Consider the following 16,887-nt stretch of genomic DNA (forward strand, 5'->3'; position numbering starts at 1 on the left):
CCTCAACCCCTCCTTCTCACCCCTTCCTTTCCCTTCCCCTCTCACCCTTTCCCTTCCCATCCTTCTCACCCCACCCCACCTCATCCCATCCCTTCTTAATCCATCCCCTCCCTTCCTATCCCACCCTCTCCCTTCTCGCCCCTTCTCACCCCATCCCTTCTCTTACCCCTTCCCTTTCCTTCTCACCCCATCCCATCTCTTCTTATCCCACTCACCCCACCTCAACCCCTCCTTCTCACCCCTTCCTTTCCCTTCCCCTCTCACCCTTTCCCTTCCCATCCTTCTCACCCCACCCCACCTCATCCCATCCCTTCTTAATCCATCCCCTCCCTTCCTATCCCACCCTCTCCCTTCTCGCCCCTTCTTACCCCATCTCTTCTCTTACCCCTTCCCTTTCCTTCTCACCCCATCCCATCTCTTCTCATCCCACTCACCCCACCTCACCCCCTTCTCACCCCTTCCTTTCCCTTCCCTTCTCACTCTTTCCCTTCCCATCCTTCTCACCCCACCCCATCTCATCCCATCCCTTCTTATCCCACCCTCTCCCTTCTTATCCCACCCTCCTTATCCCATCCTCTCCCTTCTTGCCCCTTCTCACACCATCCCTTCTCTTACCCCTTCCCTTTCCTTCTCACCCCATCCCCTCCCATCCCATCCTTCTCACCCCTTCCCTTCTCACCCTTTCCCTTCCCATCCTTTGCCTTCCTTTGGGAAGGGGGAGCCCCCACGTCCCTCCCCACGGCAGCTCGGAGCAGCGCTCGGACCTCGGAACGGCGCTGGGACCTCAGCACATTCAGAACGATTTATTGAAGTCAACCTCAAGCAAACGTTCAAATCAGTGGAATGTCATTAAAAACCTTTCCAAATGAATCCTCACGGGAAGCAAAAAACCACATCTGAATTCCAAAGTATTTGTAAAATAAAAAAAGGGGCGACATCTCAGTAAATATAATGTACAAAAATTATATGTTCTACCATCACGGACACTGAGGAGAAGCTAAAATCGTACAGGCAGCTCTAGGGACGCTACGCGCAGGTGCCGGGACGCGGCTATGTACAGGGATCCCGGCTTCACGGGCTTCACACGAGGCAAGAGAACATCGGCCGAACAACAAAACCCCCAAAATATCGTATATCCCAAAGTCTATGCGGCAACATCAAGTCATGGAACGGTAATGCCCCTGCGGAGCAGCGCCAGGGAATTCCACGCTACTTCGTTAGTGTCAAGAGCTTCCAGTCAACCTCTTAAGAACTCCCGAGTAATCGACGTCGGTGAATATCGATGCTTTGCTAGTGAAGACTGAGTGATTTCGGTAAAATAACATTTCACAGAATCTACAAAGTTTGTTACAGATAAAAGTCTACAGAAATAACGACTCTACAAAGGGCATCCTCACAGAGCACACGGGAATGGAATCCGCAGGTATCCGTGTTGTGCAACATCGCTCGTGCAGAGACCGGCGGCGGCGGTTTCCACCAGCAGCCCCGGGTACACGCGCAGCCCCACGCTGGACGAAGCCCTTCCTGCTGGCGGGAACAGCGCGGCGTCACCTCGGCTCCTGCGGCAGCACCACCAGCTCGCTGGGAAAGGAACGGCCACACCAGAAACGAGAGGCGGCTCCACCGCTGAGGGGGAACCTTCACCTCATCCAGCCCATCGATATCCCCAAAGCGAGTGAAACCGCTCCGGAGAGCCCGGCGGTACGAGGACAGCTGGAGAGGGCCGACCACCGGCATCTTCTCCAGGTGGAGAGGACAGCCCAAGGAACGGCAGCACCCCCGGCAGTTCGTGCCACACCAGGAAGAGGGAATGAGGGGATCAATGGCTTTGGCAAATTCACACGCGTTTTCCCTTTTGGAGTTCACATTGATTACAGAAGCCTTCGAGGCAAAGCACGCACAGTTCCAGCTCGACGGCTCCTCCGGAGCAAGGAGTCGGCCCCTCGCAGGGGAATGCGGACCCGAGCTTCAGGAATCGAATACAATAGCAAACAGCTTTTTTTTTTTTCCTTTTTTTCCTTTTTTTTTTTTCCTCAGAACAACGTTGTGAACACATCCAACGTCTAGGAGTGTACTGTGAGTGCAAATGTTTCTGCTACACAAAGGTAAATGGTAGGGGAGGGGAAAAGGCGATGGAAAACGGAAAGCAAACGGACAGCATCGCTCCGAGGCTGCCGTCTCGCATGCAGGACACGGGAACACACACAGGTCCGAGACAGCTGCTTTGGGAAACTCTCCCGTTTGCCATAGCTTCACTGTACAGCGGGAAAGGAACCTTTGGGGAGGTCAAAGACATTGTCAATGGGTACAAAACAAGTCATGTATAAATAAAAAAAGCCGTGTAAGGAACCGCAGAGCTTCAAGTACGTTAAACCCTGAATTCAATGAGGCAGAGGTTTCCATGTTAAAGTGACGACTTCGTACCGGTGCTGGACACCCCCCACCCCGTAGTTCTGTAAAGGTTCAATATATACAGATTTTATGCTCACTGTTAATTACGCCTGGTAATTGTGTCTTTCCCATTCTATCCTGAAATTAAGATACAAGAAGTTTTTTTTAAGAATAAAGGCCAAAATTAACTATTCCAGCCCCACGACTCCACATGAACAGATTCTCAAGACCATGGTGGTGACCAGAGAAGGTAATTTGCCCACAAAATCGCCTTTATGCCATCCTTCCTGAGCTGTAAACGCCTTCAGCAGCCTGGGCGGCAGGACAGGTTCACAATGATAATCTGGAAGCTACGATCACTCCTGTTTGCACCACCTGTTTGGAAAACCCCCAACCCCATTCCTCTCACAGAGCGGCGCAGACGTGGCCCAGGCGGCAGAGCCAGGGGCTCCGCGGACCCCTGCTGCTATCCCAGAGACTTAAAAGAAAGGGAAAGGGGTGACTGCATTCTGGGTGAGGAACAACTGACAGCCTCCAACTGCAGCCTGGAGTTCTCCAGGGAAACCAGCAGCAGGTTTTCTGCCCGGCTCCAGCAGGATCCAACCCAACTGCCCAAGAGCACACGAACGGCACCCGGCAGCTGCCTCCCCCTCCACTAAATCCCCCTCCCCAGCGGTGAAATCTTGCCTTTAGAAAGGAATCCCATTATTGTTATTTAGTTTGCAAAGATGTGATTAAAATATATATTTTAACATTTTTGTTTGGCATAAAGAACAACCCCCTCCAGGTACCAAAACACTCGGAATTGGGTATTTTCATATCTCAGAACGTTAAAGGTTTTTGAAAGATTTGCCTCCTCTCCAACAGCATGAAACCCTGTCCAGACTTTTTGTGCCTAAGGTGTACAAGCTCTTAAACCCATCTCTGATTTTCCCTTTAGGTTCAAGCCCAGCCGCTGGCTGTTACGGATCTTTTTTTATGGTGGAAAAAAGGAGCACCTGTAGAAAGTTTGAAAGAGAAGTCACCCGAGACACCAAGTGCTGTGGCACCAGCGTAGCAGCAGACCTCAATTCACAGCATTTCACATGTTTTTAAGCCCTCTGTGCACCTCCTGTGTTCCACAGCACTTGGCACACCAGCACAGCAGCGCATCGTGCGTGGTGACGCTTGTCAACCGCTCGTGAGGGCATTCTGGTGCTGCCACACTATTTTCCTCTGGCCAGCAAGTCACCACAGCCACGGAATGAAGAGAGCGCGTAGGTACACCCACACAACAGCGTATCTGATATTCCAAGTGCTTTGAGTTCCCAAGAGAAAATCATTTCAACGTTACCAAGCCTCATAAATAATTACAGGTAAGCACATCGGGCCTCGCAGACGCTGCAGCAAAAGCTGCGGCTGGAAGTTCTGCAAAGGTTCACCAACCCCAGTAAGAGTTTAAAAAGAGACATTTGATCACACAAAGTATTAAGAAAAATAAAATCCTTTTGTAAATTTTTTTTTGTAAAAAACACTAAAATGCAGCGCTACTTCCAAGCAAGGTTTAGTGTTCGACCCCCGCGGCAGCAGCACTGCGAGGAAGGGCTCTGCGCATCCCAACAGCCCCCCAAGCTGCCCCCCGGCTCCCGCTACACCGCAGCGCCTCGGAGCCTCAAGGAGGGAGCCGCCAGCCCGGCTCAGCAGCACAGGAGCTGCGCAGACTGTAGTGTATTCCAGCATTTTACAGCTGCACACAAAGTATTTCCTCCTGTCAATAAAGTGAAGGAAGCAGCCAGGGGAAAGACGTGCCCGGAACCTCCACTGGACTTTTCCAGCTACTGCTTTTCTCAAGCTGAGAAGTCAGCACGTTCCTGCAGGTTCGTGAGAGACAAGGTTCTTAATTCTTAATTCAGAGGCTTAATTTAGCCAGATGCCAGCAACAGCTGAGATTAATTCTATTCATTCAGGATTATTTTCAATGCCCATTAGCACAAAGCCAGCCCGAAGCTAGCAAAGAGCTGTGTACAAGCCTCAAGTCCTCTCTAACGCTGCCAGGGCAGGGGGATGCACGGTGGATGAGGGCAGGAGGTTCACCAAGGATCAACTGCAACCTAGGAAAACCGGTCTCCCTGGGCTCCTTGCACAAGGAATGGAGGAAAATAGATCTGGAAAAGAAAGTCTGGAGCAGGAACCCAGCTAAACCACTTTAGAAGCCTCATGGAAGGGACCTGTCTCTGCTGAGGAACAGAGCGCGCTGCCTCACGAGGCTCCCATGACCACAGCCTATTTCCCAGACAGAAAAATACCCTGTGCACTAAAAAGCACTGAGTTTTTTCTTCCCTCCATTAACAATGAAAATTAAAGTTGGAATATCTCAGCAAATAAAATCCAAACATTCCATCAAAGCAAACAGGGGTTGGATTCCGTAAGTGCTCCAGTTTCCTTGGAAGCCAAGGGGAGTCTGAGAAGGCGACAGTAAGGAATCCCGACAGGGTAACAGCCATGAAAAAAGGGTAGAGCGGGCAGGTGATGCACACATGCACAGCACAGCCCTCCACCTACAGATGTCAGTGGCAGAGCTTCCACTGGCAGCGTGAAGACTCCAGTTCCCAGCGCGCTGCAGGACAGGACTGCGGCCAGGCGGCTCTCCTAACCACAGAGGTTTTCCAAAGGAAGTGGGATAAAGGAATTACCACTGTGCAAATGAAGCTCCTTCTGAATTTCCACCTGTCTGCAAACACCGATTACAGCTCTCCAGCCAGAAACCATGATTTCTCCCCTCCTCAAACAACGCCAGGTTTCGTGTTACGAGCATTCCCAGGAAGCCACACACCTGATTTCTCCTAGGAAAAGCTTTACGATGATACTCATAAGTTAACGTGATACATTCCCTACCTTCTCAAAATGCCTTTAAAAACAAGTAAGGGAATGGAGGCATTTCGGGGCCACGCGGTCTGAAACCCACATCTGCCTTTACGGCATCTCAATGTTAGTGTGGGGAGGCTTTACTCCTGCCATAAACCAGACAGAAAAGTTACATTGGCTTTCCTATTTTGTTTTTTAAAAACATGTTGATTGATCAAAATCAGATCTTCAACACCCTTTAAAAATTAAATAAATAAATACGTTGCTATGCTTCGCTTTCTACACCCAAAGATTTTAAACAGAATATTCTTTTCACTGTCAAAAGGTCTACGTTCTCCTCTGAAGGCCAAGACGTTTCTGGTTTCCGATGGTAAGAGCTGCTGCAGCACATTCAAGGGTAAAAGAAAGACTGAATAAAAACCCAACACCGCCGCCTGCTTCTGCTTGCTAAGGTTAAATGGTCCCGTTCCCAGCTCATACGCGACGGCTCCGATGACAAAGACTGAATGTGTCATAGCAGTCTCTCCAAGTTCATTGCCTGTTTGCCCCTCTTCTCCCCTCCCTTGTTTGTGTTTGAGCAAATTCACTCCTTTCCTTCTTCGGCAGGACTCTGCGGTTCCAATTTGCACTTTATCTTGCTCCAGTACTCGGGGGCCACAGGAGATTTGGGGTCATGTGCGGAGCAGCAGAGGTGGCCGTCCAGCGCTGAGGCCACCAGGGCTCCCTTCTCGTGATCCTTACAGAAGGAATGAGGGCAAAACTCACAGAATGAAACCGCAGGGTTGCTACAGACGTCGCACTGATGCCACGGACATTCCCACTTTCCTGAGGATGGGAGGGGAGAAGAGAGAGAGAGAAAGCCGAGATTAGTGCATTTTGGGGACAGCATTGATCTTTAACCCCTTCCCCAAGCTGTAACCATTCAGAGGAATGCGAAGAACACTCAGAAAACATCTTGCTGCTTCTGCTTCTCATTCAGACGACTCTGACTGGAAACAGTTCTTAGTCATTCTGCATTTGTTACGCTTTAAAACATCACTGCATCCGTAATCAGAGCTGAAAACAGTCAGATCAGCCTCCTCTGGCATCAAGACACCAAGGTGGGGCATTTGTTTTGGACATTTTTCAGACTTGGGAGCATCTCATATTGATCGGACACAGTCCTCGCTCCAAATCAGGTTTAGTTCAGCTGCAGCACACTTTAACATAGAGGACTGAATGTTTTGTTAGACATGCGAGAGACAGCTCAGAGAAGAATAAATTGGGTAAAAATGAGCATAAATCTCCTAAACCCTTCAGGCACCTATTTGTGTGGCCACGTGCTGAGCTGTCACACAGTGGCAGGCACACTGAGCAAGAGCACAAAGGGACAACCAACAGCTTCTTGCTGCTGTGCCCGAACCTCGCTGCGATCCCTTCTGGCCGGGTTACAGAGCGTGCTCCTTCACAGGGACAGGACACACCGTGGTGACAACTTGCTGAGACCCCCATCCCAGAGGGCAAGAACAGCACCAGGATGGGATCCCAGACCTCCAATGACCTCGGAACGTGCCTCTCTCTTCAGGCCAGCCTCACCCCACCCTGAACCTCAAAGGAAAACAAAGCCAAGCCAAAAACCCAACTCAGGCTGCTTTCAGTGCTAAGATGCCATCATATCTCTATTTGTCGGCTACTTTGAGGACAGCTTCCCTGTTTCTACCATGCTGAAAAGGCACGTGACAGATCAGGCTTCATTCATGGCAGCCCTTTAGTTAATTTAATCACAGACTCATCTGGACTTCCAATTATTTTCACCAAAGTCTTTGGAATCGGGAAGATTAAAGAGATAAGGGCATTTACAAAATCCTGCAATCGGATTAAGATGCTATATTGCGGAATACTGAGCCTTAGCTAGAAAAAGCTATGCCTTAGCATGGGAAAAGTCAGATGGAAGTTGTGTGCCATGTGGATACAGCAGATAATTTAAACACATTTACTGATTAATCAAGCCCTACACTTCATGCTTACTATGTCAGAGGTCTGAACTATCATTCGATTTGCGCTTGGTGACTTTGGACACCAAAACGATGCTTAGGTTTCAAACAAAATATGCAGAGGAAATGTGATACAAGAAAGAAATGCAACAAGAACATCAAAAGTATGGCAACGCCTGTCTATCCACAGGTTCTCTCTTAGGAACATTGCCACTTGTCCTGCTTCTAAAAGATGAGCAGCACTGAGCAGCGAATGTTCTGCATTTGATGTAAATGCACCCTGTGTTTCAGCCCAAGCACGACCTGGATGCAGGATGGGGAAGGTGACCAGGAAGGCACGGGACTCACCGAAAGGTGGTTGAGTCAGGTTAAGGCATAGGAGGTGGTACGCTTTGGGACAGTCCTTCTTGTCACACATGACCAGTTCTCCCCCATCTCCACACTGGAAACAGTTGTCTTCATGCATCTGCTTCTGCTCTGTTTTTATTTTCCGTTTCTTCTGCTTTAGTTTTGCGTTCTTCACCTTCTCCTCATTTGCCGTTGCAAATGCTGTCTAGCAATGACAAAGATCACAGCACACAGTCACTTTATAAATCCCTGCCATTAGAATTATCTTCATCAACTAAGGGTGATCATTTGCATGAACACCGCTTAAATTAAACCCGTTCCAAAATTATTAAGCTATAAAAGGCAGAAATGCCCATCCAGAAGTATCTGAATAAACATAGTTTGGTAAAGTAACCTCACCCTTGACAGGACAGCACGACAGTAAAATCTTTAGAGACCTTCAAGGGTGGAAAGTGTTACATAAAGTAAAATGTTAAGCAAATCAACCCCCCCTCCCTTGCTCTGCTCTCACTACATCTCTGGATTTGGGAAGAGAAGCTTCAGTTTTCACCTACATACCTTCGGCCGCACTCCAAGGAAACCACTGCAGTTTTCTGCTCCACAATGACATTCAGTTCGACCGTTGCCCAGGCAATCCAGATTATAATTAAATGTTAATTCCATCCCTAAAACATAAAGGAAAACAATTCACCCACAGACACTGAGGAATGGCTGGTGACAACAGCATTTTGTCAGCCTTTATCTCTTCATGGTCTGCAAAATCTAGCAGCAATGTGTTTAAAAAGAGTACGCTTGACCCGACGCATTAGTTTAACGAGCCTTAGGAGCGAATTCTGCAGAGATCAGACGTAAGGGGCAGCTTTATGGTCACAGCAACCCCAGGAAACAACAGATCAGGGGAAAGGTAATTGGTGAAATCATCAATGCTATGGTAAGCGTTTATGTGACAGAGTTAACACTCTACTGCAGCAAGCCCTTAAGAGAGCTTCAACAGAAAGAGTTTGAAGCTGAAAGCTGCTAACTATAAGTTCTCTGCTAGAACTGCAACTCAAATGCTTGTCTCCACTGCAGCGAATGAGAAAATCCCTATAAATCAAAGGTATGAACTAACTTCAGTAAAAAAAACAACCTGGCCAAGTCAGGAACTCATCTGTTTTGAGACAGAAGTACATGTGCAAAGCAGTGCCATGGGTTTTACCTGCAGGAATATCACAGAGAGCAAACAGCCCCACTCGAATGTCACCGTTCACCGTCCATTTCTGCGTTTCACAGTTTGGATTACAACTATGGTTCATAAAGCGAGAATAATTCCCCTTTGGGCCAGCATCGATTATCCGGTCCTTCCAAGGAAAAGCCAGAGACATGTTTAGTACTTACAAACAAAAAAGGTTTCCTGCTGATGAGTGCCTACTAATGGCTAAGGCAGCAAAGCACACGCTTACTGTGAATTAGTTAAGAGTGAGTTGGACGGAGAAGTATCCGAGTATTTGTGCTTACAGCAGTGAAACAGGTGTAGCGCACATACCCCGAGATGCAGCTTTTTGTTCCATTTTTTGTTCACACATTCCAGTATCAAGAAAAACAGATGTGACCCTCGCACCCGACCCGTGTGTCTGTAGGACATCAACCCCGTAGGGATGCTTCTGCCAGCACTTTGCCCCCGCTTCCAACCCCAGACAGATGATGCTGACCAAGCTGTAATATTCACCTTGGTTACAGTCAACATATAAAAATTGGTTACGCTGTTTTCATGTGCACGTTTGATCCGCAACCTGCACTCCTCTTCATCAATCAGCTCGCCAACGTATTCATTCACGAATTCACCCTGAAAAGTAAAGGAAAACATAAATAAGAGATCCACACTTACCACTTGTTACGGTGACACAGGGAAGCAGTACAGAAAAAAGCATTTCCTATAAAAATATATTCTACTCCTCACATAAAGCATTAAAACAGAATCATCTCACAGGCAAGCAACGACTTCAAGCAACCACTGACAGGAAAATGCTGCTCGTGTATCACTGTAAGGATGGACTTGAGTAACCCCTTTTGTGATTCTACCTTTTTAATGCTCCTTTTTGTCCTGAGCCCCCATCCACGCCGATCAGTTTTTATGATTTCGGCATCCGGGTAGAGGCGTTTGGTGAAGCACTGGTTCTGGCAGCGCTCGCCCGCCGGGCACACCTGGGGGTGGCACTCGTACTGCAGCATCCTGTTCAGACACTCCGACTCCAGGCCACAGGGGTTCTCATCCGACGGCTTGCAGTTACAGCGAGGGATCTCTGACAGATCGGCCACCTGGATCTGAACCTTCCCAATTACCTTGTTGGACTGCAGAACAAAGGAAAACTCAATACATGAGCAAGACAACACACAGAGAACACACTTAACGTCTTTGTCAGAGGCCAATCATCAACCAACAGGAAAAGAACAGTTTTTCCTCCAGATTCATGTGAAGAATCGTGTGACCCTGTAGTTCAGCAGCAGACATATGTGGGCTTTCACAGATGGTAGTTGCCACTCTACTGCTACTTAACTGGTGACATGGACTGGTCTGAAAGCCCAACAGCTAGAGATTTGAGTGAGGAACATCAAAACTTGTAACTCCAGACAGTACAGTGTGAGCCTCTCCCAGGAAAATTCCTGCCCCAGTAACCCCACGCACACCGAGGTTAACTAGCGCCTCACTGGGACTTCTTCTAATTACAGCTAAAGACGTTACAGGAACAACACAGAGCCCTATGTCTCCAAAGCCGCTGGTGTGAGTTAGACTGCAGCAGGGTGAGCAGTTGGTTTCTAACAGAGTTCAGCATTAACAACATTCAGTGAGTTGTAACCAGGCAGCGAGTGTCAGAGACACAAGATGAGCTTACAACCAGCAAAATTCTCAGCTGTTGACTCCCATAGATATTCTTCTAAAAAACTGTTTTATGGTGCTATAAGACAGAACAAAAATTTCTTGAAAGAAGCAGCAGCAGCAAAATGATTTATTTGAATCTCCTTAAGCTGGAATTGTTCTGAACATCAGTTCGAATACACAGCTCACCCATGCACAGAATAAAAGTAGGAATAGAAAGAAGCCAACTCACTTTAATGTGTTTATAAGGTGGAGGTTTCCTTGAATTCCTTTCAATTTCTAATGCCTCTTTGCTTTCTCTTTGTGCTTTCAGCTCCTGGAAGCGCTTTGCCGCTTCTTCAAGTGCTGTGAAGGGAGTTCAAAACAGGAAACCATTAGCACCAGCTGCTGTTCATCGTATGTACACATGTATGCACATTGACATGTCTTTAAAAGCTAGGAAAAGAACTCTATAAAGAAAAACACAAGCTAAAAATGAGTTATTGTAGTATATAATGAATCTATCGCCAGGTAGAGATACCAAACAATGACATCATGCAGCAGAGCCCAAGCTCCATCTTAGTGCTTCCCAATTTGCGGAAGAACTGAACTTGCCCCCAACGATAAACAATGAGTAGGCACTTAAAGAAACACATTTTATCTGCAGTCAAGGGATCTACATAAGGTTTGCAATTGTATGTGAACACAGAACACTAATTACATCATATTCCCATGCAGGTTAAGTGGTGATGGAGACACAAACACGTGGAATTTGTCATAAACCGCTATAAACTTTGTTTGATTTTACCTTTCTTGAAGGTCTTGTTAATACTAGTTTGCCCCTCAGCAAAGCTTTTATCTCCTTCAACATAAGGGAAAACTCTGCCCTGGTGTACCCAATAGTAGTCATGTGAACCAAAGAAAAATACTGGGAAGTCCCCGATATCATGTTTGAGGCCCTGTATGTTGAGAGGCACAGACCTGGGATTGCAGATCTCTGCTGGCCACCACCTGGAAAGCAGGGAAAAAGAGAAGGATGTAAGTTCCCTGACCCACAGCTTTAGATTTCCACTTTCGCTGAAGGGAAAAATACAAGCCCGTTTTCCTCTCTTAAAGGAATGAGCTCCTTCCGTAGGCAGTCAAGGCTCCCTCCGGCAGTACCGTGCAAAAGAGGGAAAGTTCTCACTCCAGATTTCAGGAAAGCCCTGTAAGAACATGGGTGGCACGCGAGTGGGTTTCTAAGTCACCAACAAACACTCGTGTTCCTGCAGGTGACCAACAGCAAACACGAGCCAGGACATCTTGGTTCTGTGAGCAGCCCCTGGATTCCCGTATCCCTGCTACACTCTACAGAGCAAATCCAGGCATAAACAAGCATCCACCATTGCCTGGTAAAAGCAGGAGAGTTTAATTTAACGAGTGACATAGATGGAATGGTTGTATGTTCACAAAGACTGCACTGCACTGTTTTCCTGTAATTCTGCAGAGCATTAAAAACACCCGACGCATCAAACCCAACAACAACCAACTTGCCTGTAATTCCCAAGCTTGACCCATACGATCTGCTTGTAACGCAGCTTCTTGCCCGCTTTACAGTCATTGCAATTCCAGCATCCTTCGGGCATTTCTATGTTGAGACACTCGGGGTGGAAGGAAGCTGGGCAGGACTCGCAGCACAGCAGTTTTCCACCTTTAAACAAAGAAACCCTGCTTGGTTTATAGAGGTAAGGATTCACCTCCCCTGTGCACAGCAACGGACAGGAATTTTACACCACCCACTCCATGTCCTCGTTGGCCCCCCAGGAAAAAAAGGCAAAAGAAAGGGATCGAGTCACCTTAACAATGTTGGCTATGGAACTGCAGCGCAGCCTGGTGCGCAGTTTGCGACTCTCAGCCACAGCAGCGACGCGCAGCAGAGCAGCACAGAGTTTGTTAAACACAAGGTGAGCTGGCAGAAGAGCACCGCTCCCAAGGGAAGCATCACATCCAAACGCAGTGCTGTTTGCTTCTCTGTCTTTGGTGATGGCTAAATCCATCACACACAACCAGATTTTTCCAATCAACATTGTTATGGCTGGATCCCCCAGTGATCCAGTAGTGCCCATCAACCCCTGCAGTCTACAGGTTGATCAATGCTTTTCTGTACCAAGGGCAGCACCAAATAATTCGGGAGTTCATACCACAGAATGAAGCGTTTACCAGTATGAGCACAGTACGCAATGCAGAACGAGACACCATGCAGTTGTCCCCACCCCCAAAGTTCCTTTTGTGCACAAAGGAAACCCGAGCGCAGCGGCTAACAGCAATTTCTGAGGTTTATGCTGATTTCGGCAAAAGTTGTTTTGGCTGGCGGATATTTTGGTAGGTGTATGAAATGTGGGGAGCCAGAGCACAGCTCTAAGCCACTCAGCAACCAAAGCAGCTCACACGATAGGCCTTGATACACTGCACGCTGTAATATTTTATATATGCAAGTATATAAAATATAGATTCACAATTTATAGATTTTTAAGAATTCACAAGTTTGTGTCCCAGGTGGAAAATCTGGGAGGGATTTGAGAATTTAAAGCCATTTTCAATCACAATATTAAAAGAACTTTCAAACACTTATCAGAATACTTTGTCCACCTATAGAGTCTTTGAAGCCATTGCATTGATTGTTGCGGTCACAGAAAGCATTCCTTAATCAAGTCAGGTGCATGGCCAGCACTGTATTTCCTCTGCTCAAACCAGGCCAATCCAACCATACGGAGTACCCTGAGCTCCCCAAACCTGTAACAGCATTTTAACCTTTAAAGTGTGGGGTTTTGTGAATGTTATTTCAGAGGAAATACAGCCCCAGAGTGAATTACTGGAATGGCACTTGCCACGCTCAAACACCAAGGGATGCAAAATCAAACACAACCAAACACAAATTCCAGTGCTAAGCAAGGAAAACCATCAACACTTTGCTCTGAGGATGCATTAGTAAAGACATTGCTCAAGCTCAGCAGAGGGCTCAAAATAATTTTTGTTTCCAGGAATTACGGGAGCTACGGAAAGCCTCAACCTAGGAACAGTGAAAGGGACCTGGCTTCCGAATGGTTAATGGGGCACCGACTCTGAACACTCTGTGGGGAATAAAATACCACATCTGAGTATGTTACACAGACAACAGGTTCCTCCCCGGAGGCATTCTGAGATGTCACAGCTCCCCCTGAGCTGGGACAAACACCCGCTCTCCCCGGAGCTGCAGAGTTTCTGTGCAGGACAAAGCCTCTCCCATCATTCCCACTCCCACACCTCTCTGGGATGCAAGTGCCCATCCCACAAGGAGGGGAAGGAGCACTGGCTGTCCCAAGCTGGCAGAGGTGGAATGTGAGGCCCAGTGACTAAGGGACATGTACGCAGGCAAACCCTTGCTGTCTTCCCCTTCGGACACCCTTTGGATGGCAACAGGACCCACCCACATGCAGCCTAGAAAGCCCTTTCTTCTCTCAGGCTCTGCACACACTGTCTAAAAGCTCCGAGACAGAACATGCCCCCTCTCCCTCCCTATATAAACCCCATTTAAGCAGCTGGTTTACATAATTCCAGTAAGGACTGTACTACAGGAATGTTGAGCTCCATTCACCACTTCTTCCCATTGCTGGGTCCGTAGCTTCCCTGGAGCTGGAACAGCCCAGGCCAGGTACATAGAGATTTCCAAAAGCAAAGGGATTTGACCTCTTCCAAAGAGAATTTAGTGACAGTAATTATTTTAAGCCCTTTTGTAATTAAAAAAAAAAATTGCCAACCACATGAAAACAGGCTCACAATCAATGAGTGAATTTCACTGCAAAGCAGTAAGTGGCGCTGGACAAGCAGGCATTTCTTGAGTCAGAGAGAAATAGAGAAAGCAAAAGTAAATTAAAGAGAAAGAAACTATTTCGGTTACCTTTCTCACATTTCTTTTTGGAAGCTGACGAAGGAGGAGGAATCATAGGTAATTTCATCAACTCAGCCCGGTTTGATTCGTTCAGGAGGTAGTGGGACTTATAGGCATAGGAACTGAACAGGGGGTCAGAATGGTCCTGCACTACCAGCCCTATACGGAACAAACAGAGAGAGGTGAGCTGCAATGAAACTACCCATGATTCCGTTGAGGAGAACATAAAACAAACCAAATGGACACCGCTAATGCATTTGTGTGGGAATGGATAAAGCAGAAAATGAAGAAAAAGAAAAGTCTGACAGCAGGTTTCTGCACTAAGAAAGAGACTGTGTTTGAAAGACTGAAGTGTCGCTGGGAAAATATACAAGGAAAAAGCTGCTGCCGAGGGGAATGTCTGCACTTAGTTTGTGCTTTTATAGAAAAGCACAGGAGCAGCAATCTGTTTTCTGTCTGTGTGAGCCACCTTCCCTCCCAAACAAAAAGCGCAGGCTGGTGTGAGGAGCTGGGGGTAACGCTCATGGCCATGCCGTCAGCTGGGGCTACAGACCCAAACAGCAGATGTTGCACGTGAGAGCTCAGCACCCCGCGAACCACACGTCTGCCTCAAGACCTTTCTGTGAGAGTGCTTTGCTTTTATAATAGTGGTGGTAAAAATAACAGAGGGCGGCAGTGATTCTGCAAGGCACCAGAGGGGAAAGAAGGGATGAAAGCTCTGCCCTACGCCTCCTGTTTTTAAGTGAAGCTCCCTCCCCTCCCACATCTGCCAAACCCAACCCTCAGAGCAGCCACGCTCCCTGCTCTTGCATCTGCCTTTAGTTTAAATGCAGCATCTTGCATTCCTCTGGCTTTCTCTACCAAGAATAGTTTTGCCTCACTGCTCTGAAGAGCCACACAGCCCAGGTGAGGGCCCTATGGCTACAGAGCAGCGCTGGGTCAGTGATTCTGGGCAAGAAAGGTGCAACCAGGACCCACAGCAGCAGGAAAGGTGAGCTACCAGCACTGCCACCACTCCCCTTCGCCAGTGGGACAAGTGCCGGAGGGAAGTGTTCCAAACACTGTGCCTGACGCTGCTGTACGGAGAACGGCCTCAGCCTACCTGAAAAGCATCTCCTCAGGATTCATAAACCAGGTATGACCTACGCATGCTGTAGGTGACACACGCCTACAGGTTAGGTGAGTGATAATGGGCTTGGGAAGGGTACGTCAGGAAGGTGAACAAGTAGTCTTAAAAATATACCGAATTTCAAGTACCTCACGATAAGCAAGTTCATATATTTTACGGACTGTCTCATACCTTCACTTTCTCACTTCAGTAGTGCTTTGCATCTAAACTAAACACTTGAACATCAACTCAACCTAATTAAACAACAAGTCTCACATCCAGATGCCCCAGTATTCCTGCAACGCTCTGTTTGCTGCTTCTTTGAAAGTGGTAGAAACCAAATTACTTAGGGTAACTCCAACAGCAGAAGCCTGTCACCGCTTCCCACACACACCTGAGTTGAAATACAGCTTCACAACTGAGACCAGTCCCATTTCCACCAGCGTGGCTTTAACAGCTACAGCCCTGTGACCTACCTCATTGGAGCAGCACAGTGCAAGCAAACAGCATCCTACCACACCGAATTCTTCACATTCATACTTCTAGGGCCAACTAAAGCCACTGCTAGACCTTCCCAAGAGCCATTCCTAACCTGACATTCAAACCCAGCAAGATCCACACAATCCCTTCTACTATAACACTATCTCTGATCCCGGTGCCAGCCTGAGTCTAGACAGATGAAACAAAATATGTAATAAACCCAAAGGGCTGAAAACATTCTGGAACTGCTCTGCCTACTGCAAAAGCTGTTTTCAGTTGTTCCACTCCAGGACTAGAAAACAAACTCATTTCCATGTATTACGCTGGGCTTTGGACACTTCAGTCAATAATGTTCCAGGACAGGTATTGGTTTTCCCGAGCGGCAGCATCGATGCGGATGACCCAGGGCATCTCTGCTCACAGGACGCCACAGCACGTGCTTCCCACCAGCTCCATTGCTAAGACACAGCAACGTGGGAGGTTTGTTATTCAGACCGTGTGTTTGCACGTGTAGTAATACATCAACCAAAATTAAACACAAAGCACACACAGGGCTCTCTAAAACCTAAAATGAAGGGCACAAGCACATCCAATGTCCAGTCTGCACGGGTACATTTAGGCAGTGCTTCTGTGATTCACAACACGTGTGTCCTGTTCTGGGGTGGCCCTGAAATGCCTCCCACAACAGGAGAAAAACTGACGTACGATGTAAACATCCTTTTACACATTTAGAGGAGCTTTTCTAAGGCTCATTCAGACACTCGCTGTTTCTCACTAAGCTGCTGGGGTTGTGAAATATTTATTTTAAACTTGATTCTTTGTGATGGCTCCTAAATTGCCTGGAAATGTTAAAAGGGGAAGAAAGGAGAGAGAGGCAGAAAGGAAATTATTCTGGTACCATCTTTCCCTTGCTATTCAAAGGTCTGCAATTACTACTCTGCTCCTCCAAATCCCAGGCAATACTCCCCATACCAAACCTCCAAGTGAATGGACACAAGTG

At 47.5% G+C, this 16,887-nt stretch overlaps 1 protein-coding gene across 4 annotated transcripts in view; it reads right to left on the bottom strand.

Moving 5' to 3' along the window:
- Window positions 1-807: 807 nt before the first annotated feature.
- NSD3 (nuclear receptor binding SET domain protein 3) overlaps window positions 808-16,887 on the bottom strand; it is a 38,798-nt gene continuing 22,718 nt past the window's right edge. For 2 of the 4 annotated variants that reach the window (XM_054088815.1, XM_054088816.1), the window contains exons 15-24: window positions 14,309-14,458; window positions 11,926-12,082; window positions 11,201-11,403; window positions 10,646-10,758; window positions 9,618-9,887; window positions 9,265-9,381; window positions 8,755-8,896; window positions 8,115-8,221; window positions 7,557-7,761; window positions 809-6,060 (exon numbers count right to left, since the gene is read on the bottom strand). In XM_054088815.1, the coding sequence (XP_053944790.1) occupies window positions 5,819-6,060; window positions 7,557-7,761; window positions 8,115-8,221; window positions 8,755-8,896; window positions 9,265-9,381; window positions 9,618-9,887; window positions 10,646-10,758; window positions 11,201-11,403; window positions 11,926-12,082; window positions 14,309-14,458 (1,706 nt within the window). In that variant the 3' untranslated portion in view covers window positions 809-5,818. Of the gene's footprint in view, window positions 6,061-7,556; window positions 7,762-8,114; window positions 8,222-8,754; window positions 8,897-9,264; window positions 9,382-9,617; window positions 9,888-10,645; window positions 10,759-11,200; window positions 11,404-11,925; window positions 12,083-14,308; window positions 14,459-16,887 lie in introns of those variants that run through there. The other 2 variants (XM_054088817.1, XR_008453611.1) reach the window with 2 other exon arrangements.

Source organism: Cuculus canorus, chromosome 26 (assembly GCF_017976375.1).
Source record: "Cuculus canorus isolate bCucCan1 chromosome 26, bCucCan1.pri, whole genome shotgun sequence".
Classification (NCBI taxonomy): Eukaryota; Metazoa; Chordata; class Aves; order Cuculiformes; family Cuculidae; genus Cuculus; species Cuculus canorus.